The 27,102-nt window shown below is 44.9% G+C and overlaps 1 protein-coding gene and 1 long non-coding RNA gene across 6 annotated transcripts in view; one reads left to right on the top strand and one right to left on the bottom strand.

Moving 5' to 3' along the window:
• Positions 1-1,009: 1,009 nt before the first annotated feature.
• LOC126502322 (uncharacterized) lies at positions 1,010-12,572 on the bottom strand. Of its 5 annotated transcripts, XR_007591895.1 has the most exons (6): positions 11,261-12,339; positions 10,236-10,356; positions 9,977-10,148; positions 7,579-7,791; positions 2,001-3,602; positions 1,011-1,966 (listed from the first exon to the last, which is right to left on the bottom strand). It is a non-coding gene; the product is annotated as an uncharacterized lncRNA (long non-coding RNA). The 5 variants fall into 5 exon arrangements; XR_007591896.1 differs by lacking the exon at positions 11,261-12,339 and having other exon boundaries at positions 1,010-1,966; positions 7,579-7,846; positions 10,236-10,607; XR_007591897.1 differs by lacking the exons at positions 10,236-10,356; positions 11,261-12,339 and adding an exon at positions 12,368-12,572.
• Positions 10,745-27,102, top strand: part of LOC126502319 (acyl-coenzyme A synthetase ACSM2, mitochondrial-like) — a 32,342-nt gene continuing 15,984 nt past the window's right edge. Inside the window, exons 1-8 of the mRNA XM_050143224.1 lie at positions 10,745-10,877; positions 12,582-12,769; positions 16,998-17,208; positions 17,432-17,639; positions 19,492-19,635; positions 21,919-22,075; positions 25,213-25,292; positions 25,464-25,587. Coding sequence (XP_049999181.1) covers positions 12,590-12,769; positions 16,998-17,208; positions 17,432-17,639; positions 19,492-19,635; positions 21,919-22,075; positions 25,213-25,292; positions 25,464-25,587 — 1,104 coding nt within the window. The 5' untranslated portion in view covers positions 10,745-10,877; positions 12,582-12,589. The remainder of the gene's footprint in view (positions 10,878-12,581; positions 12,770-16,997; positions 17,209-17,431; positions 17,640-19,491; positions 19,636-21,918; positions 22,076-25,212; positions 25,293-25,463; positions 25,588-27,102) is intronic.

Raw genomic sequence — 27,102 nt, 5'->3', positions numbered from 1 at the left:
GACCACTTCCTAAATATAACCCCAGCAGTACAGACACTGAGAAAAACAATTAATAAATGGGACCTCCTGAAATTGAAAAGCTTTTGTAAAACAAAGGACATGGTCAACAAGACAAAATGACAGCCTACAGAATGGGAAAAGATCTTCACTAACCCCACATTAGACAGAGGTCTGATCTCCAAAATATACAAAGAACTCAAAAAATTGTCACCAAAAGAACAAATAATCCAATAAAAAAACATGGAGTACAGACCTAAACAGAGAACTCTCAAGGGAGAAATCTAAAATGGCTGAAACACACTTAAGGAAATGTTCAACATCCTTAGTCATCAGAGAAATGCAAATCAAAACAACTCTGAGATTCCATCTTACACCTATAAGAATGGCCAAGATCAAAAACACTGGTGACAACTTATGCTGGAGAGGTTGTGGGGAAAAGGAAACACTCCTGCATTGGTCGTGGGAATGCAAATTGGTATAGCCCCTTTAGATGTCAGTGTGGCTATTTCTCAGAAAATTAGCAAACAACCTTCCTCAAGACCCAGTAATACCACTTTTGGGTATATATCCAAAAGATGCTCAATCGTGCCACAAGGACTTTTGCTCAGCTATGTTCATAGCGGCTTTGTCATAGTCAGAACCTGGAAACAACCTAAATGCCCCTTGACCTAAGAATGGATAAGGAAAATGTGGTACATTTACACAATGGAGTACTACACAGCAGAAAAAAAAATAACGACATCTTGAATTTTGCAGGAAAATGGATGGAGTTAGAAAACATTATTTTGAGTGAGGTAACCCAGACACAGAAAGACAATTATCACTTGTACTCACTCATAGGTGGTTTTTAAACATAAAACAAAGAAAACCAGCCTATAAACCACAATCCCAGAGAACCTATACAACAATGTGGACACTAAGAGAGACTTACATAGATCTAATCTACATGGGAAGTAGAAAAAGACAAGATCTCCTGAGTAAATTGGGAGTGTGGGAGCCTTGGGGGAGGGTTTAAGGGGGGAGAGATGTGGGGGAGAGGTAGGGAGGGGAGCAGAGAAAAATGTGAGTTCAATAAAAATCAATTAAAAAGAATGCATTTGTGCAGATATTTATGTTTTCTTTCCTCAATTTCTTTATCATGTGATGTAACATCAATTGTGAGAATATCAATTGGTCATCATATTTAAGTTTGAGATACTTAAAGAACCTCTCTCAAGAGACATTGACACCTATTCTAAATTTATAATGTGGTTGTGCTTGTACAAAGGACAGTTTGGAATGCTTATGACCTGGTGAAATATACAATGCATTTGTGATTGTATATGGAATGGTTATATTATGTTTGGGTGTAATTAAGAACTGATTGTTATTTTCGTTTGGAAATTAAGTATCTGTGCTGACCAGTTTTACGTCAACTTGATACAAGCTAAAATTATCTAAAAGGAGGGAACCTCAGTTGAGAAAATGCCTCCATAAGTTAGTGCTGTAGGTCATTTTCTTAATTAGTGATTGATAGGGGAAGCCTCAGCTCATTGCGGGTGGTGCCACCCTTGAGCTGGTGGTCCTGAATTCTATAAGAAAACAGACTGAGCAAGCCACATTGAGCAAGCCGCTAAGCAGCACCCCTCCATGACCTCCACATCGGCTTCTGCTCCCAGATTCCTGACCTGTTTGGACCCTGTCCTGGTTTTCTTTGATGATGAACAGTGATATGGAAGTGTAAGCCAAATAAACCCTTATCTTGCAGAACTGCCTTACTTTGATCATGGTGTTTCATCACAGCAACAGTAATCCCAACAAAGGCAGCCTGACATATGGAGATACGATTGTGTCATGTTGACAGGGGTGGATTTGTGATGGCTATTCTTGCTTGTCAACTTTACTAATTAATTAACAAAAACTTAAATGACTGGACACACCCCTGAGGGATTTTTTTTCCTTAAACATTTAAAGTGGAAGAACGCACCTCTAATCTGGATCTTTGAGATGGGAAGACCAACGTCTAATCCAGATCTTTGACGTGGGAAGACTCATCTTTCATCGAGACCACGGTGCTGATAGTCTGTATAAAGAGCATAGAAGAAGGGAGTTTGCTCAGTCTTTGCCTGCTCGTTCTCATCCTCTCAAGTCCATTCCTCCACTGGCTTTAGAGCCTGCTTCTTCAGGATCCCAGTGAACACCGAAGACCAGCTGAGATGTCCAGCCTCCAGGACTGAACAACTACTGGATCCTTGGATCTTCACTCATAGGCAGCCATTGTGGGATTCAACGAGCCACAACCTGTAAGTCATTCCACTGTATCCCATATATATAAGTTCTGTTTCTAGTAGTGTGACTGGATCATGTGGTAAGCCCATTTCTAACTTTCTGAGGAACCCCCACACTGCTGTCAGTAGTGGTTGGACCAGTTTGCACTCCCGTCAGCAGTAAAGAAGTCTTCCCCTCCCCTCCCCCACATACACGCTAGCATTTGTCTCCATTTTTTTTTTTAATGTCAGTTATTCTGACTGGGGTAAGATGAAATCTCAAAGCAGTTTTAGTTTGCATTTTCCTGGTGGCTATGGATGTTGAACACTTCTTAAAATATTTCTCAGCCACTATAGTTCATCCTTGGAGATCTCTGGTTTCATGGCCCATTTTTAATGGTTTTGTTTGTTTGTTTTCCTGGTGTTTTCGTGTTTATTTTTTTTTTTTGAATTGTTCAAAAGCAGAAGCCATTGTTTATTCATCCCAGTGTTTTCACATTCTTCCTGGTATGGAGCTCCCTGCTGACTCCCACTCCTCAACCAGCTTCCTCTCAAGTGACCTCAGCCCAACTCAGCTCCCAAAGGAAAAGGACAAAATTCCCAGTCACCGTGTGGTCTTTAGGAACCAGATTCCACCGCTCATGTGGTCACTCTTCCCCACCAGACCTAGTAGTCCCCCGCAGTGATGACCATTTCTACCCCGTCCCCAAGAACGTACTCTAGGTCCAGCATCATTTACCTAGGCTTCTTCCAGCTTTTCCTGACTTTGCACTGCATGGTTATGATTATAGGTCTAACTTTATACCATCTGTGCAATTCCTCAGCTGACTTCATGTCAATTGATATAATACTCCTGAAAGGACAAATGCCATCTTTCTTTTAATACACGTTAAAATAACGATGAACATGCGGCCATGTGTCTAACATTGCCTTGCGAGCTCATCACGCCCATATCCACAGTCTAACCCAGTCCCGGTGCCCTGAGAGCAAAGCAACTTGAGAAAGAAAAAGAGAAAATGAAAAAAGAGAAAACTCAGCTTAAGAAGGAATAATTCAGAACATGAAGTAGGATCAAAACCCAGTGGCATTGTCCTTGGCTTCTCAGCAGCCCTCATTGTCCGCCATATTCAGAGAGTCCGGTTTTATCCCATGCTTTTTCAGTCGCAGTCCAGCTGGCCTTGGTGAGCTCACAATAGATCAGCCCCACTGTCTCCGTGGGTGGGTGCACCCCTCGTGGTCCTGACTTCTTTGCTCATATTTTCCCTCCTTCTGCTCCTCCTTGGGACATTGGGAGCTCAGTCCGGTGCTCCAGTGTGGGTCTCTGTCTCTATCTCCATCCATCTCCAGATGAAGGTTCTATGGTGATATGCAAGATATTCATCAGTATGGCTATAGGATAGGGTCATTTCAGGTTCTCTGTCCTCAGCTGCCCCAGGAACTAACTGGGGACATCGCCCTGGGCACCTGGGAGCACCAAATCTCTTGCCAACCCTAAGATGGCTCCCTTAATTAAGATGTGTGCTTCCCTGCTCCCCTATCCAACCTTCCTTTATCCCAAACATCCCGTTTCCCAAGTTCCCCCCAACCTCCCCTTCTCACTTTTCTCTCCCCATCTCCCCTTACCTCCCTCCCCCCCTCCCCCAAGATCCCATTTTTTGCCCGGCAATCTTGTCTACTTCCCATAATCAGGAGGATAGCTATATGTTTTTCTTTGGGACCACTGGGTTTTGATCCTACTTCATGTTCTGGCTTTGGGGGAGCCTAGCCAGTTTGGATGTCCACCTTCCTAGACCAGGATGGAGCAGGGAGGACTTTGGACTTTCCACAGGGCAGGGAACCCTGACTGCCCCTCAGACTGGAGAGGGAGGGGGAGAGGAGTGGGGGGAGGGGGAGAGGAGAGGGAGGAGGGGGGAAAAGGGAGACGGGGAGGGAAATGGGAGGCGGGGAGGAGGCGGAAATCTTTTTTTTTCAATAAAAAATTATATTTAAAAAAAAGTATGGAGCAAAATAAATTAAAAAGAATTAAAGAAAACTTAAAAAAAAAAGAAGGAATAATTCAAGCTTGCCAGTGGCTTGAGGAGCACAGTTCTTCGTGGTGGGGAAAGCATGTGGCAGCTGAGCATGTTGTATATAGTCAGGGGCATGTTATAGCTGGTCACATTGTATGTAGTCAGGGTGCATGCTACAGCTGGTCACATTGTATGCAGTCAGGAGCATGTTGCATCTGGTCACATTATATGCAGTCAGGGAGCATGTTACATCTGGTCTCATTGTATGCAGTCAGGGGCATGTTGCAGCTGGTCACATTGTATGCAGTCAGGGTGCATGCTACAGCTGGTCACATTGTATGTAGTCAGGGGCATGTTGCATCTGGTCACATTGTGTGCAGTCAGGGAGCAGAGGCAGATGAAATCTGGTGTTCATGCTGCTTCCTCTTTTATTGATGTCCTGGATCACAGTGTGGTGTCATCCAAATGGAAGAGAATCTAAATATCTCTGGAATCAATCAACTTGACAGACTTTCCCACTTTCCCAGAGGAGTGTTTCCTAGCTGATCCCAAATCAAATTCTCTCTCTCTCTCTCTCTCTCTCTCTCTCGCTCTCTCTCTCTCTCTCTCNTCTCTCTCTCTCTCTCTCTCTCTCTCTCGCTCTCTCTCTCTCTCTCTCTCTCGCTCTCTCTCTCTTTCTCTCTCTCTCATGCACACATACACACAAATTCACATGTGCTATCACACATACACAGCTATGTGCACTCATACATAGAACCAGACGTTCCGACATTCGTAACAGTTGTGCACACAGACATACACAGGCACATTCATACATAGCAGAAGCCGTCATTTATGCAGCTGCACACTTCAGGCAGTCGTGTTCATTATAATATCAAAATGTTTTATTTTCCTCATGGTGCTAACTTATATAACCAGGTATTCACTCAATTCTCTGAGATAGAGTCTATCCTAAGCTCTTTAGCTAACTCAATAAACAAGACAGACAAGCATCTATGTCTTAACAAAGCGTAAGTCCTAGAGAACAGAGACAGAAGCAAAAATGTTTGAATTTTTTTCTATAAAGTTAAAAGCAACTATGATTAAGGAGCAAAGAGTCTGGTAATAGAGTAAAGGAGGGAAGGAGAACCAGTCTGGAGGCAGCTTGCGGTTTTAAGTAGGTAGGTGTTTAAGGTAAGCTTTACTGAGACGACTGAGATAGTGAAAAAAAAATCTGCCAAAGATTTGAAAGATTAGTGGGGGATATTCAAGTAGAAATCTGGAGAAAAGCAATCTGACAAGAGAGATTTGTACAAAGGCTGGGCCGGGCGTGCCTTCAAGGAGCAGGCAGGAAGCAGCCCTACTGAGGTTGAGAGAGCTTTAGAAGGGGTGTGAAAAGGTGGGAAGCCAGCACTGAGTTGAGTGGCAGTCCTGTAGCTGTTTTTTTTTAACTTTTGCTCTTTGGGGGCCCACCAACCAGCTCTGAAATGAATACACGGAGACTTATCCTTTCTTATGAATGCCTGACCTTAGCTTGTTTTATTTCTAGCCAGATTTTCTTAAATTATCCCATCTATCTTTTGCCTCTGGGCTTTAACATTTTTCTATTCTGTATACCTTTCTTTCCTTCTTACTCCATGGCTGGTTGTGTGGCTGGGTGGCTGGCCCCTGGCATCCTCTCTCCTCCTTTACTTGCCCCCCTTTTCTTTCTCTCCTTCTATTTATTCTCTCTGCCTGACAGCCTCACCTACTCCTCCCTCTCCTGCCTAGCTATTGACCATTCAGCTCTTTATTAGACCAATCAGGTGTTTTAGGCAGGCAAAATAACACAGTTTCACAGAGTTAAAAAAATGCAACATTAAAGAATGCAACATTAAAGAATTAAAGAATATTAAACAAATATTCTACAGCATAGACAAATGTAACATATTTTAAACTAATATTCCATAACATGGTCCTTTTATGATGATGGCAAAACTCAAATGTCTATTTTATACTAAGATTCACTGTTTGGTTCTCAATGAAAATATGACGTGATCTGACTTCTGACTGGTGCTTAGCAGTATCTAAAATTAGGTAAATTATTTTATACATTATTATCTGTTCTTCCTTCAAATAGGAAGAGATATGTTTTGGTTATGTCTGTGTCTTTTTCATAAATAGTTACTGACAAATTGACAGAGACAAATAGCCCTGTGAGGACAGGGTCCCATGGCTTATCTACCTGGAAGCATCACAGTAAATGCCTCTGTAAGCCCATTTGCCCCATTTTCTAGGAGAACAAATAAATTTTGGGGGGTGTTTGAATGTATGTGATTTTGTCTGCTATTCCCTGGACTGTGCCCCCTCCAATCTTGCCCATGCATGAGCTCATCAGGCATGATCCCCAGAGCCTTCACCTATACAGGAGTTTAGATTTGATTCAAGATGTCCCTTCCAAATCTCCTATTCCAAACTGTGCTGACTTCAATTTATCAGATGTTTATGGTAGTTACTACATTTTTATTGTTTATTTATGATTTAGATAAGTAAATAACTTGAACTTGAATAATTAAATTTAAAATAAGAAATATTTTAACTTCAATCAAAATTCAAATATCTCACCTTCCCAGAAGCAACTGACTTTGGCTATTTTGGGTTGTTTGCTTGCTTGGTTTTGTTATGCCAATGATGTAACCCAAGGTATTACAAACCCTAGCTACATATGCTATCCCTGAGTGCAGGCCCGGCAATCTTGAAATGTACCACATAAGTGTTATTCTCAACATCACATGTGCCATTGGCATCAATATCCTCATTTTTAGAGCTGTGCTAGGGTTACCCCTCTGTCTAGATACGGGTTAAAAGCACTGGATGAAAAAGACAGAGAACAGTCTAGCTGACTCCACATTCTGTGGGCCGACAGTGAGCCGTCCCCGGGGAAGTAACAGCAAAATGGGCTCAAAGTCAATATAGAGGACTTTCCAGAAGCGCACAGAAAAACTCATGGCTGCCTGATTCCAAGGCAATCAGGACTATCTATTATGGAAGTCTGGAAGAAGGAAGATAGACACCCTTTAGGGCTGTATTGTACCACATATCACAGGATGGGTTTGGAGGTCAGAGGATGCTTGCGGGCATTGGTTCCTAACACCTTGTTGAGCAGGGCCTCCCTTGTTTCTGCTGCTGTGAAGCATACTCCAGGTTAGCTGGTCCTGCAGGCTTCCGGAGAGTTCCCTTGTCTCTGCCTCACAATGTCTTAGGAGTGCTGGGATTGCACATGCATGCCACCACGCTTTAGGCATGAATGGCAAGTACTTCTATACGCCGAGCCCTCTCCCCTGCCCCACCTTTGTGTTTCTGACCTTATGAGGGAGTCAGACAACAGTGACAGAGATGCCGGCTATTTTCTTTACCATACTCTGTAAGAATCAGTCCAACACATCTTCACACGGACTTGGAGATGTCACTGTTGTTTTATGAACAGATGGGGAAGCTGAGGCTTGAATGGTCAGTGCTCATCAAAGGCTAGAAAGCATGCCCAGGGGCTTTTGGTCACTCTGAAAGTCTCATGGTCCCTGGAAACAGGATGTCACAAGAACGAACTTCAGACAACTGAAAATTGCCAGGGCTCTGGAGAGGAAAGGGGGTGATAAGCAGGGGTTCCTTTTATTTCCTGTGGATAAATAAGAAGGTGAGTTTTGAAGACATCAACCTTCATCCCCCAAGGCATATGAAAGACAGAGCTAAAACTATGTGGCCATCTCTCTGAGTTCTCCAGCCCCTCCCTCCCCTATTTGATAATTCTCACCCCCTATTGAAATCTTATTTGCCTCTGCCTCGCAGACAGTGTGACCTCTATGGACTGCCTGACACCAATCCTAAGTAGGTGTCATTTTCTTCAGCAGTGTAGACGTTGGTGAGTGCTCCTGCTCCAGTATATAATGCCCTATCCATGCTGATACAAGAAACCCTAATTAAACAGAAAAGATCAAAATCAAGATCCAAAAGGAGTCAACCTGTAGGGAATAAGAAGCCAGTCAACAGGTGTGGGGGCCACAGAGAGGGCAGGGTGAATATGAGCAGTCAGCAGGTGTCGGTGTACAGAGAGGGCAGGGTGAGTATGGTCACAACATGGTTTCTGTATGTATAAACTGTCAAAAGGACATAAGGATGTTAAGGTGTGTGTGTACATACATATACACATGAAACTTTGGGAAAGTAATCCCCTGTTTCACAGGGTTATTTTGAGGATGAAAGACAATTAATTTGACATACTACTGTGTCCATGGATAGGGACCTTTAACTGCTTTGGAGCTTTGGGAAACAAGAATTATGGAACATAAAAATCTCTTCCCTCAAGAGCATGTGTGTAAAAGCTAAAAAGAAAAACAAACAGTAAGAAAAGATAAATAATGAGATCTATATGGCCAGGAAGAAGAAAGAAATATGGCAGAGAAGATGGAGTCTGTGATGTTAGGTCAAGTAGGCAGAAAGGACACATGAAGCTGATGCCCTAAGGAGCTGGAGAGATGGCTCAGTGTTTAAGAGCATGTACTGCTCTCTTTCAGAGGACCTGAGGTCAGTTCCTAGTATCCATATCAGTCTCACAACCACCTGTAACTCCAGCTCCAGGGATCTGCCATTCCCTTCTGGGCTTCCTGGAAACCTGCACACAGACACATCACACACACATAAAAAACAACAGCAACAACAAACAAAAGTAAATATTTAAGAAAATACTTTGGTTCATTTCATCTTACAACTTACAGTTGCAGGAAAGTCAGGGCAGGGACTCACAGAAAGAACCTGGAGGTAGTAACTGAAGCAGAGGCCATAGAAGGAAGCTGCTGACTGGCTCAGTCCCATGTCCTGCTCAGGAAATTGTGAAATTGTGTGTGTGTGTGTGTGTGTGTAGTTATATGGTGTTTATTTATATATTTATACATAATTTATGTTTATATATGTAATATGTTATAAATAATGTATACAACTCAGGGTCACCCACCCTGTGGTAATACCGCATCAGTGTGTTGGGTCCTCCCAAATTAACCATTAATCAAGAATGTTTATATAATTATGCATAACGCAATGCTGCACAGACTTGCCTATAGACCAGTCTGATGGATGTGTTTTTTTCAGTCGAGGTCCCCTCTTCCCAGATGAATCTAGCTTTGTCAGGTTGACAAAAAACTATCAAGCACAGATGACTTTCAGAAAAGATGTGATGTCAGCTGGTCATCTGAATGTTAGGGAGGAGGATTTTAGCAGAGAGAATAATATTCACAAAGGCTTGAGGCGGGAGTGTGTCTGGTGGGGACAGGAAGACAAAGAGGCCCATTGACTGGACTGGGGAAGCGGGAGGAAGAATCCTGGGAAGTCTTTGAGGTCATGACCTTGTAGATAAGGACAAGCAAGGACCTGGTATTTTACTCAGAAGGCTCCACGGTCTGACTGACTTAAGTCAGGCTCATTCTGGGAACAGACTTTGAGAGTCAAGGGCAGAGGCAAGAAGAAAGGAAAAGAAAACACAAAAATGCTCCTCTGGACAGTATGCTGACTAGTTTTACGTCAACTTGACACAAACTAGAGTAAACTGAAAAGATGGACGGTCAGTTGAGAAAATCCCTCCATAAAATCCAGCTGTGGGGCAATTTCTTAATGAGTGATTAACAGAGGAGAATCCAGCCCACTGTGGGTGGTACCATCCGTGGGCTGCTGGTTCTGGGGTCTACAAGAAAGCAGATTGAGCAAGCCACTAACCAGCACTCCTCCATGATCTCTGCATCAGTTCCTACTTCCTGGTTCCGGCCTTGTTTGAGTTCCTGTGCTGCTTTCTTCAATGTTGGATGACAATGTGGAAGTGTAAGTCAAATAAACCCTTTCCTCCCCAACTTGCGTTTGGTCACAGTGTTTCATCACAGTGCTGGTAACCCTAAAACAGATAGGAAATGGTGGTTTGGAACACTGAAGAGAGTGAGGCAGATTGCAGTCACAGCTGGGAGGCAGAGCTGTTAGATACCTGGGGTATCATGCCGAGAGAGTGGGAGCAACAGGGTGACCATCCTTTTGTAAAGGCCGCCGGTACAGTGGATGCTGCAGGGCTAGAATGCCTGGAACTATCTGCATTTACTCTTAAAAACCTGTTAGACAGTTTTTTAAACCAAGTAGAGCCATCAAACAGATGAACACCCAGGAGAGAGATCCAGCCCAGAGACACACTTGTAAGTCATTAACAAGAGGCCTGCATCCAAGCTGTGACACTGAATGAACGGGCAGAGCAGGGAAAGAGACCCTTGGTGGAAGGCAAACAAGTGAGAAGGTTAAAGGCAGCTAGACAGTGTCTCTGGAATTCCCCACTCTTCCCAGTGAGAGAATGCTTGCTGTCAATCGTGAGAATAAACCTCATTTTGATCCCTTGGGTTAAAGAGTCACCCTCCACAGACTCAAAAGCTGCACTACACACAAACTTTACTGGGAGGAGTAGCAGCACCCCACAGTTATGCGCCATTAATGATTAGCTGAGCCCTCGGAGGATCTGATCCGCGAACCATCTGCTTCAGTGCTATTCTCTCCTCCAGGGCTGCAGGAGCTCTGGAACCACTTCCCAAGAGGGAAGTAGACCAAGCTACCTCCAGACAGAGTTCCAGAAGCAGCTTGGCAAGTAAGTGTTCCTGCAAGAGACAGAAGGTGGGGGGCACATGCGCTATGGTGACTCTCACCAGTCATGAGGAGTAACAGTTGTCAGGGAGGGTGAAAACTCCCCCATGGAAGACAAGATCTTAAAACTCCTAGGAGCCACAAAGGGAATGTCACGGGGTCTTCATAGGGGTACAACATTGGATAGAGGAAAGGGGAACCAAAAGCAGAGAGCTAGACAGCTGGGCAGAAGCATAGGCAGAAACTAAGAGGTATCTGGGGTGAAGGAGTACATGCTTATTTGAAGAAGTGAGGCCAGAAAATAAGGAGTCAGCCATCGAAAGGGAGATACCAGCGACCAGGAAAGCACTAGATATGGCTGGCCATGCCTGGAAAGGAAACTCTCACCTCGTCTTTGAGAATGCAGGAGAGAACATGGAAGTGCCACAAACGAGCATTCTCAAGGCCTCTGCCTAGACCAAGGGGGCTGGGAATCCAGCCAAGGGGATAGATTGGCTGGATTCTCTGAGTCAAAGGTCATCAGGTTTAAAATTCTGCAATCTCATGCAAGAGCACAGGACAGACTTCAAAGACCAGTGTATATAGACTCAGAACATCTTTCCCTGGAGCTAATATAGTCGAAAACAATAATAACAGCAGCTATAATCCTGCAAGCTTCTGTTTATGTTAGATCCTGCAGTGTACATTTTCAGGCACGTCAATCAAAACTAACTCCAGCGTTAATGTATTAGTCAACAGTTGGTGTACTGGCAAGCATTCTGAGCATTCCACCGCGCTCAAATATATACATGTTTCCTTCTAAACATAGACCTAGGATGTGCCTACCAAACTTAGCTGAAGAATAATGGAAGTTTGGAAGTGGCCAGGTTGGGCTTAGGTGAGTTCCTTAGGGCACCACTCTAGGACCCAGGAAGAAGGGTAGTGCTCATCTGAGATCTCTAGTTCTCATGGGAAGTCCCAGAAACGGAACTAGGGAGATGGCACAGAGGGTAAGAGCACTCACAGCGGTAGCATGAGAATCCACATTCAGAAGCCGAGCAGGCTTGTAAAAAACTGGGTCTGTGTGAGCCCAGTGCTCAGGGATCAGAGGCAAAAGGATCACTGGAACATTCTGGTCAGCAAGCCTACCTGGGAAATGGCAGGTTCTAGATGCAATTAGATACCCTGTCACGTGGGGGGACATAGAGAAGGTTACTCGGTGTCTTCCTCTGGCCTCTGCACGCATTCACGGGCATGCTCATGTGCACACCTGTAAATGCACATGCATACAGTGCACACACACACACACACGAGTGGGGATGTAAATGCAAATCTGACCAACCCACACTCATCCTATTAACCAGAGCGTATCTCACTACCAAGCCAAAGTCAATATGAGGAGACTATAGACTCTCCCTCCACACTGCACTGGTAGAGAGTGGGGTGACGTAACCTAACTACAAGCAGCCACAAAATGGTTCAGCACTCATACTTTAAGCTAAAATAGTATGTTACCTGGGATTGGACATCCACTGCGGCCGGAACTAGAGGGCGGTGCCGTAGGAGAGTGGTACACAGAGGAGTCTGAACCAGGCACTCAGTGTCAGTTCAACCCACTCACAAATACAACCAAACAACCCTGGAGGGTGGAAACAGCCCTCTTCACTAGCTGACGGTGAGTCTCACAGTCTAGTAGGGAGGAGTTCATCTACATCTCCTTCCTTCGCAGCTCCAACCATGCATTGGCTGTGGAAAATTCCAAGATATTGTACCCTTTGGGGTACTCAGATGTCCATTCGTACATTCCAAATTAATAGCAAGAAACTAACACCCATACCGTGGGGCAACCAGGAAGAAGTACCTGCCAAGTTCAACTTCGCTAGTGACGTGATAGACCACTGGGCCAACATGGAGAAGGTAATGGGAGCAAGAATGGCACAGCTGGGTCGACTTCATTCACTTATCAGTTCATTCAGGTGGGATTGGCAGGATGCTTATCACGTCTCAGACAGGATGTAAACAGGATGTTATTCTTCTTTGAAGCAGTGTAAGGCAACTTGGGAGGAAGAAAGGCAGGAGAGTTCTGGGGTTCTGCCAGAGAAGCTTTGTGTGCAGTTGTCAGTGTGGCTGCAGAGACCTACAGCTGGCCAGTGGGCTGAGAAGCAGTGATTATTGGATGCTCCATCAATAGGACATTTCTATCACCTTCTCGGAGGTTCAGGAAGTAGTATGGGAGAAGGGACAGAAGGAACGTAGGAGGTGTGGATGTGGAATGTGATCTCTGGGCACTAGATGGCTGTTACTCTTGAACTCACAGTGACTAATAATTACCTGTATTAGGTTTCATGGAATAGGGAGGAGCTCAGATGGCCCCACCCCTCCCAGAGGATTTATATGCAGTTAAAGGTTAAAGAGGGATAGAGAGACATTTTGTTCAGCAGTGTAGACACTAGAAATGTGTCCATGTTTCCATAAACAAAGCTAGAAGTAACACTAATAAAAGTTCCTGGGAACCACAGGCACACACACACACACACATATATCATACCCACCTCCAGTTGGGAGAAAGAAGGCGATCGAGAAGCATGGGAAAGGGTGAGAAGGTGACAGAAGAGGATGGTAGGTGGATGAATACGATTGAAATGCATTGTGCACATGTATGAAAATGTTGTAATAAAACTTATGATCATGTATAACTAATACATGCTACTCCAAATATTTTTTTAAAAGAAGGCCTAAGGCACATGGGTCATGGTGAAGAACCTAGTAATCCCAAACACACTCTCCAGTGTGACTTCTTCCTAGCATGAAATAAAGAGCAGTGGGCTAGGGCACAGATAGGATGGGTGAGCTTGTCATGGACTGAGCATATAGTGCCCTAGTAGGCTCAGTTAAACACTTGGTCTCCAGCTGGAAACAATGGTTTGGGAGGTGATGGCTTTAAATGGTGGGGCTAGGTGAATTCGGTCACTGGGAACATAACTCGAGAATGTTTGCTTAGTCTGTGGTCTCTGCTTCTCATTACAAAGTGAGTAGACCCTGTCTCCGTCTCCCTGTCATGATGCCCTGCCTTGCCATGTGCTCAGGGTAATGGGTCTAAGCAATAATGATCAAAGCCTCTGAACCCTGGAGCTAAGAGAAATACCAAGGTGTTTATCACAGTGATGGCCAGTCTGATTAGCATGGATTATAGTAGGAAATCAGCAACAACTCCAGATTGAGCCAGTCTTCTAAGAAAGCTAAGTCACATGTCTCTGGTGCCCAAGTGTGCAAGTGAGATGCCCACCCAGCAGGGAATAAAGGGCTTCAGCAGAAGAGATGGAGAGGGAGAGGAGGCAGACACTTCCAAGTTCCTTGTCCATCTATGAGTTTCATTTGCTACCTGCCCACCACCTACCTTTACCTCAAATACATTTCTAGAGGATGGATCAGCTCACATGGGCTAAGGAAGGAGAAAGGCTAGAGTTAACCAGCAGGGGTATCAAACAGGACCACCCAGAGGCAGCTGTGACAGTGCTGTTCTGAGGCCCTGGCCCCGTGACAAGACCTTCACCTGGAGATTTCATCACTCTCTATGCTAAAGACGGAACAAGGTGGGAAGTTGTTGTGTGGCTCTTCCTGGAAGACTATTGCTGCCCTGCCAGACAAACAGTATAACGACAGACGGAAGGGCTGATATGATCCAGGTCAAGACTGATGAAGCAATGAGCCTGAAACAGTTAATTATGGGGTGTGGGTGAGGAGTTACTGGAGCATGAGTAACTCAAGGATGTGTGTGCCTCTGAGAAGCCCTCAGCTTCTCCGTGTATCGGTGATGCTCCTGGAGCAACTGGCAGGCAACTGCAGCACCAGCAGCCGTTCACCACACATGTAACAACCTGGACTGACCTGTAGAAGATTCACATGCCTTGCACATCTTGCAGATTTGGACTTCACTGTTTTGTTAGTTTCCCAAGTCCCTGAGTCTCACCTTTCCATCCACAAGAGCGTGTTTCAACCCAAAGGAAGGAACTGTGTGACAAGGGTGATGTTAACAACACAAACAGTATCTTTTTCTATGCCTGTAGGTATGCTTGCATGGACTAAAGTACGTGTGTGTACATGTTGATATGTGCTGATGCACATGGAGGCCAGAGGTCAACCTCAGTTGCCCTTCCTCAGCCCCACCACTCTGGTTTTTGAGACAAGGTCTTTCACTGACCGGGAGCTCATCAAGAACTTTAGACTGACTGGACAGCAAGCCTCAGGCACCTGCCTGACTACTTGGGGGCATGAATGGCAAGCATGTGTGTGTCACCAGGACTGGTTCTGGTTAACGTGTGTTCTGGGGGTGGAACTCAGGTCCTAGAGTGTCCATGGCCAGCACTGTCCTGAGTGAGTGGTCCCCTCAACTAGCTTTTTGATTTTTTTAAGTTATTTTTCCTAGGACTACTGAGGAAAGGTCTTTCTACTACAGTTTTCAAGTTGAAATCCATGAAAGAGTTACATAAACCAGAAAACTGGAAACTAATAATAATCAAGGGGGAAATACTGAATCCGAGGACAAGAATTCGAGAAGGGTTGGAGGGAAGAGCCACCTGCAAGGATGCCTCCCAAATCACTTCCTCTACCCAGGACCCTCTTCTTGCTTTTCATGATCTACAATGCCGCATCATGAATCCATCAAGCCATTAATCCATTGATTAGATCAGAGCCCACACCATCCGATCATCTCTGGAAATGCCCAGGACATCGAGGGTTATATTGGGGTCAAGCCCCACGAAACCTCTCAGGATTCAGGATTGCTATAGCAGGCAAGAATGAAACTAATAAGGTCTGAGAGTAAGTGAAATAAATTAGGCCACATAAACCATTTCATCATGTACCATTACTTCTTTGTATGCTCTCTCTAATGTTCTCTTGATGTTCCCCTTTTGATGAGCCTCCTCGACATTCTTCATTGTTCTCCCTATCCCACAAGGTTCCCAGTTTATAAACCCACACAGACAGTTAACAACTTTCTGGAAAATAGCAGTGATATCAAGCATGCATACCATGCTACCAGGATGGATAAAAGACTGACAAGGCAGACACCTTATGTCTCAGAAGGGGCCTGGCTGTGAGAGGATTAAAATGGAGCTTATGCCCCCAAGCTAAGCATCCTGGTGCTGTATCCACTGGCACCCAGGTGAGAAGGAATTTCTTTCTCTGGGGCTGTTTTAATGGCCCAAGGTTTTTTACTGTATATCTTAGGGGTGAAGGTACAAAGAGTTAATTTCCTAGACTAAGACCTTGTGTCAAATTAAAGATGAAGGTAAGCACAGACTATTAATAGCTTGTTAGGGTGGAGCAAAGGACAGTAGGTTATACTCTCCTGAGTTGAGTGTTAGAGAATTTAGGGCCACCCGGACCTGTTTATCAGTTAGATTAGACACACTGTCCCTCTGCTCAGTGCCTCCTGCTCAGGGCTCCTTTCCTGTCAAATAGTCCTGTCAATAAGGATAATTGTGGGGGACTGGCTTTATGTGGATTTGACTATGGGAAAAAAGGTTTGACTGAGTAAATGCTTTTATACCAGGGCCCTGTGGTGTGGAGAAAGTTATACAGTTGCCAGTACAGGAGAATTCAGGTTTAAAAGAATGATTTATACACTGTTGGGATATTTTGGGATGAATCCCATTATAGAAAGGAGAAATGTCATGATTTCACCAGATTCCTACAGAACTGATAGTGACTATGCAAAAGACGAGTGGTCTCGATGCTTTGCAAATCGAGTTCTCCACCAGCTCATAACCCTGTGGGTCTGTCTATGTCTGTGTGCTCTGACTGTATAATCCCTGTGGCTCACATCAGGCACACCTCAAAGGTGCACTCTGCTCATTTCTTAGGCCTCCTTAAGCCAATCCAGCTAGCAATCAAAATTATCTTCACAGTAATATAGATTGGGTTATAATTTTTATTTTTAAAGCACGCAGATTAAAAGTATCTGTTTTAATATAGTGTTGCTAGACCTAACCCTCCCTTAAATCAAAGTTTTGAAGGTTTTCAACATTTTGCAATAGTGTGTGGATGTCCTCGGATCAACAAGCCTACCCCTAGACTTGCAATTTGTTCTCTTTGCTGTGTCCCCATGGGTGTCTTCTCACCAGGCCTTCTCTTTCGTCAGGCTGGCAAGAGACCTCCTCGCCCAGCCCTGTGGTGGGTGAGTGGCACCGGGATAGAGCTGAAGTGGAACTTCCAAGAACTGAGTGAACTCAGCCAACAGGCAGCCAATGTCCTCTCGGGGGCCTGTGGCCTACAGCATGGGGACCGAGTGGCGGTGGTCCTTTCTCAAGTCCCAGAGTGGTGGCTGGTAACCCTGGGCTGCATACGGACTGGTTAGTAACTGCCCACACAGGCTGGGCACTCTCTCTTGTAAAGGAAATGGAAGGCAGAGAAATGCAGCTTCCTCTCCCCAAAGAACTGCCCCCATAGAACATGCTGTCCTTCCTCCTTACTGGTCCTCACATCCCACCTGCCCTTCCCTGCCGGCCCCCGAGGATGTTCACAGCCCTTCTCTGTGGAAGAAGACAATTCCTTTGAACTGTTTGTCTTCGCCAGGCCTCGTCTTCATGCCTGGAACCATCCAGATGAAATCCACAGACATACTCTACAGGCTGCAGTCATCCAATGCCAGGGCCATTGTGGCTGGCGATGAAGTGGCCCAAGAAGTGGACACCGTGGCCCCTGACTGCCCTTTTCTGAAAGTCAAGTTGCTGGTGTCTGAAAAAAGGCGAGATGGATGGCTGAACTTCAAGACACTGCTGAAGTGAGTATCTCCTGCCTTAGCCAGGTTCTCACCCAAAGTGGTGGAAATCAAGGCTAAGGAGAGTGAGACCATGAAGAAAGAAAAGCAAATACAAATGTTTAATCATCCCTAAGGTGGGTGGGGCCAGATATGCAGAAACCTTCTGAGAAGAAGATAGAGTGTCCCCAGGATTTTCTAACAAAGGATTGGCAAATACTTTCAACTTCATTACCACACACTTATGGGCATGTACTCTTGCAGCCCAGAGTTCCATGCCATGGATACATTTTAAAAAACAGAACCCCAGGAGACTGAGGGTTGAGCACATGGCTCACAGGTAAGAGTACTTGTAGTACAAGTATGAGGACCTGAGTTCAAATCCCCAGCACTCATGTAAAATGCCAGCGTGGCTGCACATGCCTGGAACTCTTGCATTAGGAGGTGAGGACAAGCAGATCCCAAGAGTTCACAAGTCAGCTTCGCCTAGTCAAAAAGCTAAGATTCTGGTTCACTGAAAGACAATGTCTCAAGGAAATATCACAGGAAGCAGTAAAGGGAGCCACCTGACACTCTGCTTTGGTCTTTGAATGTTCACATACAGATGTTTGCTTAGCACATACTCACATGAATACACCACACACACACACACACACACACACACTGCAAGGCACATATATATATATAATATAAACATGCATGCGTATACAAATACACTACCTAGGCACATATAAATGCATACATTACACAAGTACATACACACACACACACAAATACATCCTGGCATTAAGGTGAATCACTTGCACATGCTAGAAACAACATGCTATTGATCTGCATGGAGCTGAAAGGCATCCAGGAACCATTCACCAGAGTCACAGAACAAATGAAAGGCAGCATCAAAGAGATGCCTGGTGCACTGACTTCCAGTCTCTTCTTCCCACATTCCATATCCCTAGATGTAGTTTCCAGGATAGTGGTCCTTCCGGAATAGTAATCCTTCTGGAATAGTGGTCCTTCTAGAATAGTGGTCCTTCCAGAATAGTGGTCCTTCCAGAATAGTGGTCCTTCCGGAATAATGATCTTCCAGAATTTCATAGCAAGACTGGCTGAATAAATGGGGTTCTTGCCGCATGTCTAAGATGCTTCTCTTAGAAACATGTGCCTTAAGAAACATCGGGGAGACCATAAAGTTGGGTTTTTTTTCTTTCTACTGCCTTGATCTTTAAAATAATGCCCATGAAAATCAACAATAAAATAAAGTTTTGAAAGATTCAAATTCAAGATTCTAAAAGACTTGTGAGTTATTACAGAGAATAAAAGTGGGTGTCAAGAAACCATGTAGGATGCTGGAGAGATTGACTGCTCTTCCAGAGGACCTGGGTTTGATTCCCAGCACCTACATGGTAATTTACAAATGTCCTTGTCTGACCTCCACATGAAACATATACATGTCATGCATATATATGCAGGCAAAACACTTGTAGACATAAAATAAAATTTTTTAAGCTCTTGGAAAACTAACTGCTCACCTTCTGTGCTTCTGCCATCATGCTGGGGCCAAGCACAACTCAAATAACATTCAGTCCCAGCTAAGTATGTTCGAATTTTCCCACTAAACTCTCTGAGATAGGTTGTGTTGTGCCCATTTCACAGTTGTTGAAAGTGAGACTCACAGAAGTAAAGTAGCTTGCACATACTTACATAGTTGGCCAAATACTAACCCTGACTCACTCTGGGATGCAGGAATTTTACCACTCGAGACCTTCCCTTCAGAGACAAGTCCTCTGACTTGCCTTTGTCAGCCTGAGAGCTAGTGAGGGAGGCTGAGTCCCAGAATCCAGGCCAGCTCTGAGACACTGACTTTCTGGTCTTGTAGGGATGCATCCAGCACTCATCACTGTGTGGAGACTGGAAGCCATGAACCAGCTGCCATCTACTTCACTAGTGGAACCAGTGGCCCTCCCAAGATGGCAGAGCACTCCCATTCCAGCCTGGGCATCAAGGCCAAGATGGACGCTGAGTAAGCTGAGCTTTTCCCCTCTGTAGACTCAGGGTGATGATACTGAAGTCGGGTCCGATTTGCCCTGGAGACTTCTAGAAAGACAACTGAGAAGGGAGGCTAAAAGGGCAAGGCTTCAGAACTGGGAACTCTTCAGAGTGGCATCTCTGTTTCAGACAACACAAGGTCTCAAGACCTCTTCCTTGCTTCAAACCACACTAGTAGGGCAAAAAAATAGCAACAGACGCAGGCATCCTCTTCTCTGACACTCTCTGCCTTATCTTTGGGGTCCTGGCAGTTTGTTTTGATGATACCCAGATTCCAGGAGGACATCTTTTTCGTCAACCACAAATTACTTTTCAATGATTTCTATGAAAAGTATCATCAGAGGAATGAAGTAAACAGAGTTATCAGAGTTTCTAGAACACAGGCTTCAAGCCAGCACCAATTTCATTACTGGGTAAACATGACCTGTGGAACCAGAGGGTACAGTGCCAAGGTCTTTGTGAACTAATAACTGAAGACCTCTGTGCTCTTTGTCCATAGGTTCTTCCTGCAGTGATCTGCTATTATCAGAATTGGAAATATTTAATGTTTAAAAACTTATTAAATTATAAGTGTGGAGTACAGCCTTATAAAAGCCTGTCACACAAGCAAGGGGGCTTGAGTGTGGTCTCCAGAATCCACATTTAAAGACGAGAGTTTGGTGACCTGCCACACTCAAGCCCCCAAGCTTGTGAGATAAGGGTTTTCCGAGGCTGTACTCCGCACTCCTAATTTAGACTAATTTAGTTTGCTGGTACTGTTGGCTTGGAGGTAGGACATTTATACTTTAGAAAGTTTAAACAGTAGAGTTTGGTGACCTGAATTTGTAATGCTAAATCCTGGAGGTGGCAATTGGTGAGCTCCTGAGACTCACAGGCTGGCAAGTTTAGCTGGATTGAAAAACCCAAGATAGGCATCTCAAAAATCGAGGCAGACAGTACCTGAGGACAGCACCTGATGTTCACCTCTGGCCTCAACAGACACACACACACACACACACACACACACACACACACACGTGTGTGTGTGTGCTCTCTTCTCTTGAAGACACACTGCCTTCACATGCACACAATTGCACACAAAATAACAAAATAAATAACTTAATACATGAGCAGAACTAAAGTACAATTTTGAAATTACTTTTAAAACTAAGGGATTACTTTTCACTCCTGCCATCCCAAATTAGTTCCAATATGCTTACTTTCCTAAAGAGATCAGTCGTCTTCAGCATGTGTGTGTGCGTGCAAGCACATAGCAGTGAACTCCTGTAGGCGAAGACTGCTCACTAGTTTCCCGACTGCTCAGACCCTTTGGCAGTTATATGGCGTCTCTTTGACTTTGCCTACTCTCTCTATATATCTCTGTTTGGATTTCCCACCTGACATTACTCTGCTAAGCTATTGGCTAAAACAGATTTATTCTTTAACCAATGGTAATAAAACATTCACAGCATACAGAGGGGAATCCCATAGTACACTCCCAGCTGCAAGAAGGTCTTCCTGTCTATCCTACAACATCTTTGCTTTAACCCCAGTTTGATGCCTCTTATTCTGCCCTGAAGAGAGAAAGGAAATAATCTTTTTCCTGTACAAGGTAAACAGCTGTGCTTGAACAGTCCATGACACTTGGAGCAAAGAGAACCAAAGGCCAAAAAGGCCTACTCAGCCAAGCTTTGGACATGGCAAGACTGTTAGCATGTTGGATTGGAGGCTGAGGAGATGGCTTTGTGGGCAAAATGCTTGCATAAGTGTGAGGATCCCCCAGCACCCACATAAGAAGCCAAGTGTGGCGGTGCATATATGTACCCTGGCACTGGAGGAGCAGAGCCAGCAGGGGCTCTCTGAAGCTCATTGGTCAGCCAGTCTAGCCAATCAGTAAGCTCCAGGGTCAGTGAGAGACACTTTTAAAAACTAAGTTGGAAAGTAATGAATAAAGACATCTGCACACTCTATGCATGTCTATGCCTGCACACACACGTGTACACACACAGACAATTGTTTACTTTGATGCCTTTTGTTAGTAAGCTTTTCCTGGGTGGTTTCACTTGTCAGTCACTGTCCTAGTATTGGAAATAAAGTAAGAGCAAAACCCAGTTATCTGCTAAATTGTGTCTTCTAGGGTCACACTTTCAAAAGCGCTGCCATCCCTTCACACACACATGACATGCCCACACCTCCCCCTCCCCCCACACACAGCCCCTCAAGTACCACACCCATCAGTGTGCACTCAGCTCTGTGTGCCTGTGTTCTGTGTTCTCAGCTCCTGGACAGGCATGGATGTCTCTGACACAGTATGGACCATCTCAGACACGGGTTGGATAGTGAACATTATAGCTGCATTTCTGGAACCCTGGACACTGGGAGCATGCACGTTTATCTATTTTTTGCCAAAGTTTGACCCAAAGACTGTTCTAAAGGTAAGAGAGAACCATCCACATTGGTTAGTCAGAGTAATCTCGGGTCTACACACTCCAGGTCGTGGCAGTTGATTTCAATTCATAGAAAACTGCTAAAAATCCCAGCCATATGAATGAGCAATGGACAGCAGGAAGCAAGATGCAAGTTTGCACCCACCTAACAAAGCTCATGGTCTAGGGACAGAGATGGACACAGGCTTCGATGAGTGGTATGAGTTCAAGAGATGGGACTAGGTGGTTGTTCTCTCAACTAAGAGGCACTTCTTCTGCTGTCCTATCTCAGACAAAGGTATGAGAGGTAGTACCATCTCCCTCACACACAAGTGTGTATACGTGCATGTATGCATGGGCGTCTGTACGTACATGTGTCTATGTATGAGTGTGTGTATGTGTCCTATTTCCTTCTTCCTTTGCAAGGTAACACAAGATGATGGTTAAAAGGTGTGGAATGCCACTATTCTAGTGTCCAGTTTGAAAAGAATTCACTTGGGTCAGACACTGCCTCAGTCAGCTTAGGCTACTACCCAGAAATTCTGCAGACTGGGAGGCTCTCACAGCCGATGCTTCTGAAGCATGGGTTCGAAGATGATCAAGGTGCTGGAGGAGTTGCCTGCTTAATGAAGGACCTCATGTTGACTTGCAGGAGATCACCTTCTTGCTATAGCCTCAGAGGAGGAAGAGATGGGAAGGAGGGAGGGAGGAAAAGAGAATCTCATCCTTTTGTTCTAATACTAATGTGCCATTGGCATAGGTTTTTCAGTACTTGGCATCATTATCTTCAAATCCAGTCAAAGGAGGCCTAGAGATCCAGCCTAGGGCTCCATCCAGCATATGGATGTATGACTCATATTAGACACTTATGTAACCAACACCAGATAGAAGCCTCAAATGTTTCCATGGCTACTGGAGGTACCCAAACCTTCCCTGGGCATACCCTTACCTCAAAAGTCAATAACTCTCTTGACTTCTACAGGCTTAAATTTCACCTCTCTCTCTCTCTCTCTCTCTCTCTCTCTCTCTCTCTTTGTTAATTTGAGTGTAGGATGGATTATCTTTTGTGTCTGGTTTATTCCACTCAGCAAGTTTCTGTGTGAGGTTAATCCATATTTTTGCATGTGTCTGGTTTGTTCTTTTAAACTGCCCTATAGTATTCCATTCTAAGAATGTGTCACCATTTCTTTCCCATCATAGTACAGATGGGTGTTTTGTTTCTGTCTAGTTTGGGGAATTTACCTGGGAGGAATTCTAAAGAGCAAATAAGATTGCTTTCCCTGTAGAGCCTGAGGTAGTCACCAAGTAAACCTTCTTCTATGTCACCGCATAGTAACAAACAATAAATGTGCTTTCATTTTGATTGCAAAAATACATTACAGAACTAGACAGAGTCATCAGTTACACGTACAGGAAGCTATTGGGTAATACTCAAATGTTCTTTTTTTCAAAACATTTGCTTGGATCACTGTTTAGTTCTGCATAAAATAAACATGGTGAGGGAAACAGCATTGCATCCTGCAGCAAACGCCGACTCCTCCAGCTGCTTGCGAGCCACTTAACGCTGCAGAGCTCAGGTCCATACACAGGATCACAGAACGTGCTGCATGAGATCATTGTGGGGACTTCAGGAGGAAAGACAGGGCGGAGTTAGCATGCGGCTCCTGGCCTCCCTTGGACACTGCTGTAGAATGCTTTTAGCCACTTTTGACAGCTATAATCTCTCACTATTAGTTTCATGGAAATAGCCTATAACAAACCTAGTTCCAGCAGGTCAAGACACTGAGCCAAGTTCATGTAACTCATTTACTGCAGCATCAGGTGTAAGTGTTACAGCTCTGCAGGGTGGGGGGACTTTCCCAATGCAAGTATTGCATCTCTGAAGGGAAAAGTAGCCTGGCAGTTGGGAGCCAAGGAATACCACAAAGCCCCACCACACAACAAACCTCACACAAGGGATTTATTGGAAGGGAAAATCCCAAGAGGATGGCTGCTTCTGCTCAGGTGAGAAGTAGCACAGAACTGAGCAGAAGACAGAGTTTATATAGCTTCTTGGAGGGTGGAAATTTCCAGGGTAACATGGGATTGGAGGGATTAGGAGGCCTGATCTTGGGGCAAGCTCAGGAATTGGTGGGATTGTGTGGCCTGATCTTGAAGCTCAGGGATTAGAGGGATTTCTTGCTTGGAGATTGGTGAGATTTTGTGCTAAGGGATTGGTGGGATTCTGTAGCTTGATCTTGGGACAGATTTTATTTTCCCCTTGGCCCTTGTCTTAATTAGGGTTTCTATTGTTGTGACAAAACACCATGACCAAAAATCAAGTTGGAAAGGAAGGGGTTTAATTGGCCCACACTTCAGCATTGCTATTCATTACTGAAGGAAGTCAGGACAGGAGCTCAAACAGGGTAGGAACCTGGAGGCAGGAGCTGATGCAGAGGCCATGGAGGGGGTTCTATTTACTGGCTTGCTTCCCCTGACTTGCTCTGCCTGCTTCCTTATAGAACCCAGAACCACCAGTACAGGGATGCCACCACCCACCACAGGCTGGGCCCTCCTTCATTGATCACCAATTGAGAAAACACCTTACAGTTGGATTTCATGGAGGCATTTCTTCAGCCAAGGCTCCTTCCTCTCTGATGACCCTAGTTTGTGTCAAGTTGACACACAAAACCAGCCAACACAACCCTGGTCTCCAACTTGGGGTCAAGTTAGAGTCAGGGTAGTTGTCTTTGTCCCCGGTCTCTGGGTCAAGTCAGGGTCAGGGAGTTCTTTCCCTAGTCCTTTTACCCTATATCTGGTCTGTTCCCCTGGAGAGCAGAGAGACGCTTTACATGTCCTTTGGTGAGGTAGGTGTGAGGTTGCAAAGGTGAGTCTTAAACTGAATGGCAAGAGCCAGTCAGGCTTTGACAAAAGTATTCCAAATAAATCTTGTACCTCTTTCTGTCTGCATTCCTTCCTCCATGGTGTCGTGAGCATGGATGAGAATCATGAGGCTTGTTAAGTCTGAAACAAACACAACAGACAAACCAGGATCTCAGTCTGTAGCACTACAACTTGAGGAGTCGTGACTGTCATGGCCATGCTTGCATTGCTGAGTTTGTCAGCTGCTCTAGTGAGCAGTGTCTCAGAAGGTTCTCTCCCTGCAGGTGCTGTCCAGCTATCCCATCAACAGCATGGTGGGTGCCCCCCTCATCTACCGGATGTTGGTGCAACAGGATCTTTCCAGGTGATGGACGTTTGGAGACTGGTAGGAGCATCTCCACCCATCCCTATGCCTATTTATCGGGACACACTGAACCTATATAAACCCAGGGTCATCACATAGCAGAACTCAGTTCCAAGCCTGGGTGGACTTCATTTTCAACAACGCGGAGGGAAAATAAAATCTCTTCTTTAGTTACAAGTTCCCACATCTGCATAGTTGCTTCACTGGAGGTGAGAGCCTTCTCTCAGAGACTCTGGAGAACTGGAAAGCCAAGACGGGCCTGGACATCCGAGAATTCTACGGCCAGACAGAAACGGTATCTACTCCCTAGAGGACCATGGGCTGCGTGCTCCTGCCAGAAAAAAAAAAAAAATTCCGTTTGCTAATCAGGTTATTGGGAAGTAATGTATCACTCTTTTGGTTGAGAAATACTAATTGAACATCTAGTAAGGGAACAAAATGACAATGTTCGTGACTTCATGAGCATTGCAGTCTAGTGGGGGAGGAAGGCAGAAAATCAAGAAGTCGATGCCAAGGTAGGCAATGAAAAGAACTATGAAAAGAGGTAAAGAGTCAAGAGCTAGAGACTTAATCTGTGTTGCTATAACATAATAACTGAGGCAAGGAGATTTATGAAAAAAGTAGATACTTTGGCTCATAGTTTTGAAGCCTGTGAAATCTAAGATTGAATGTTGGCATCTGCTCATACATTCCGTCTCCCATCCCCATACTGCTTCAGCTCATGATGAAAATGGTTAGGAAAACAGACATGGGCCAAACAAACTAAAGCAAGGGGTAGCCTTGCTTTGTAGAAAACCCATTCTTGTGTAACTGACAGAGTCTTAAGGGAGCCACCACTCAGTCTCATCAGAAAGGTGCTGAGTCCTCTTCGGACCTTAGAGGGGCTCCCTCCCAACATGGCCACCAGCACAGCATCGTCAACAGTTCATTCAGAAAAGACCATCACGGAAGTTCTCTGTGATGGAGCCACACATTTGCAGAGAATTGCAGCTCTCAGATGTGTCAGGCACAACACTCAGCTGTCAAACAGAAGCGAAGGATGGGGAGAAGCCAGTTGCATCCAACCACCCCTGCCAATCTTGCAGTTAATGGGCAGCGTGTGTACAGCATGTATCTGCACTGTTTTGTGTTACTCACCAGAACAGCCCCCGAGCTTTATTGGCTCCTTTTCTGAGTGTCTCCCTCTCTCTTGACCCTCAGTGTTTCTCTCCTGTACTCTCCTCTCCTCTCCTGTCCTCTTCTCTCCTCTTCTCTCCTGTCCTCTCCTCTCCTCTCCTGTCCTCTTCTCTCCTCTTCTCTCCTGTCCTCTCCTCTCCTGTCCTGCCCTCTCCTCTCCTCTCCTATGCTCCCTTCCCTGTCACCTATCTTCCTTTTCTGGCTACTAGATCCCCAGTAGTATTCCCACCAGCAGGTTGGAGGCAGTGCTGTGATATGGAGCAGTCAAGAAGAGCTTGCTAATACAGGTGAGGACTACAGTACACGGAGTGCACACCTAGTAAGGGCTGCCATCCACCCAGAGGAGAGCATGTACAGAAAAGGTTTCCCTGTCCCACAGCCTCTCTGAGGGAAGGGTTCATTTCAGGATTCAAGCAAACTGTCCTTAAGATCTTGTGGGTCTTTTGGACTGCAGATGGCTAGCTTTTGTATTTAAAAAAATTAATTGATACATAAAAATTGAACATAAAATTCCTCCTTCTTCTCATCCTTTTCTTCTTCCTCCCCTTACTCCTCCATTCCTTTTTCCTTTTCCTTCTTTTTCTTCTTCCTCTTTTTTCTTTCCCTCCTCCCCCCCATCCTCCTCCTCCTCCTC

This window comes from Alexandromys fortis, unplaced genomic scaffold (genome assembly GCF_014885135.2).
Source record: "Alexandromys fortis isolate MF-2015 unplaced genomic scaffold, M_Fortis_MF-2015_v1.1 scaffold_45, whole genome shotgun sequence".
NCBI classification, from domain to species: Eukaryota; Metazoa; Chordata; class Mammalia; order Rodentia; family Cricetidae; genus Alexandromys; species Alexandromys fortis.
Note: the sequence above shows the minus strand (reverse complement) of the source record. Positions and strands in the feature narration are given on the sequence as shown.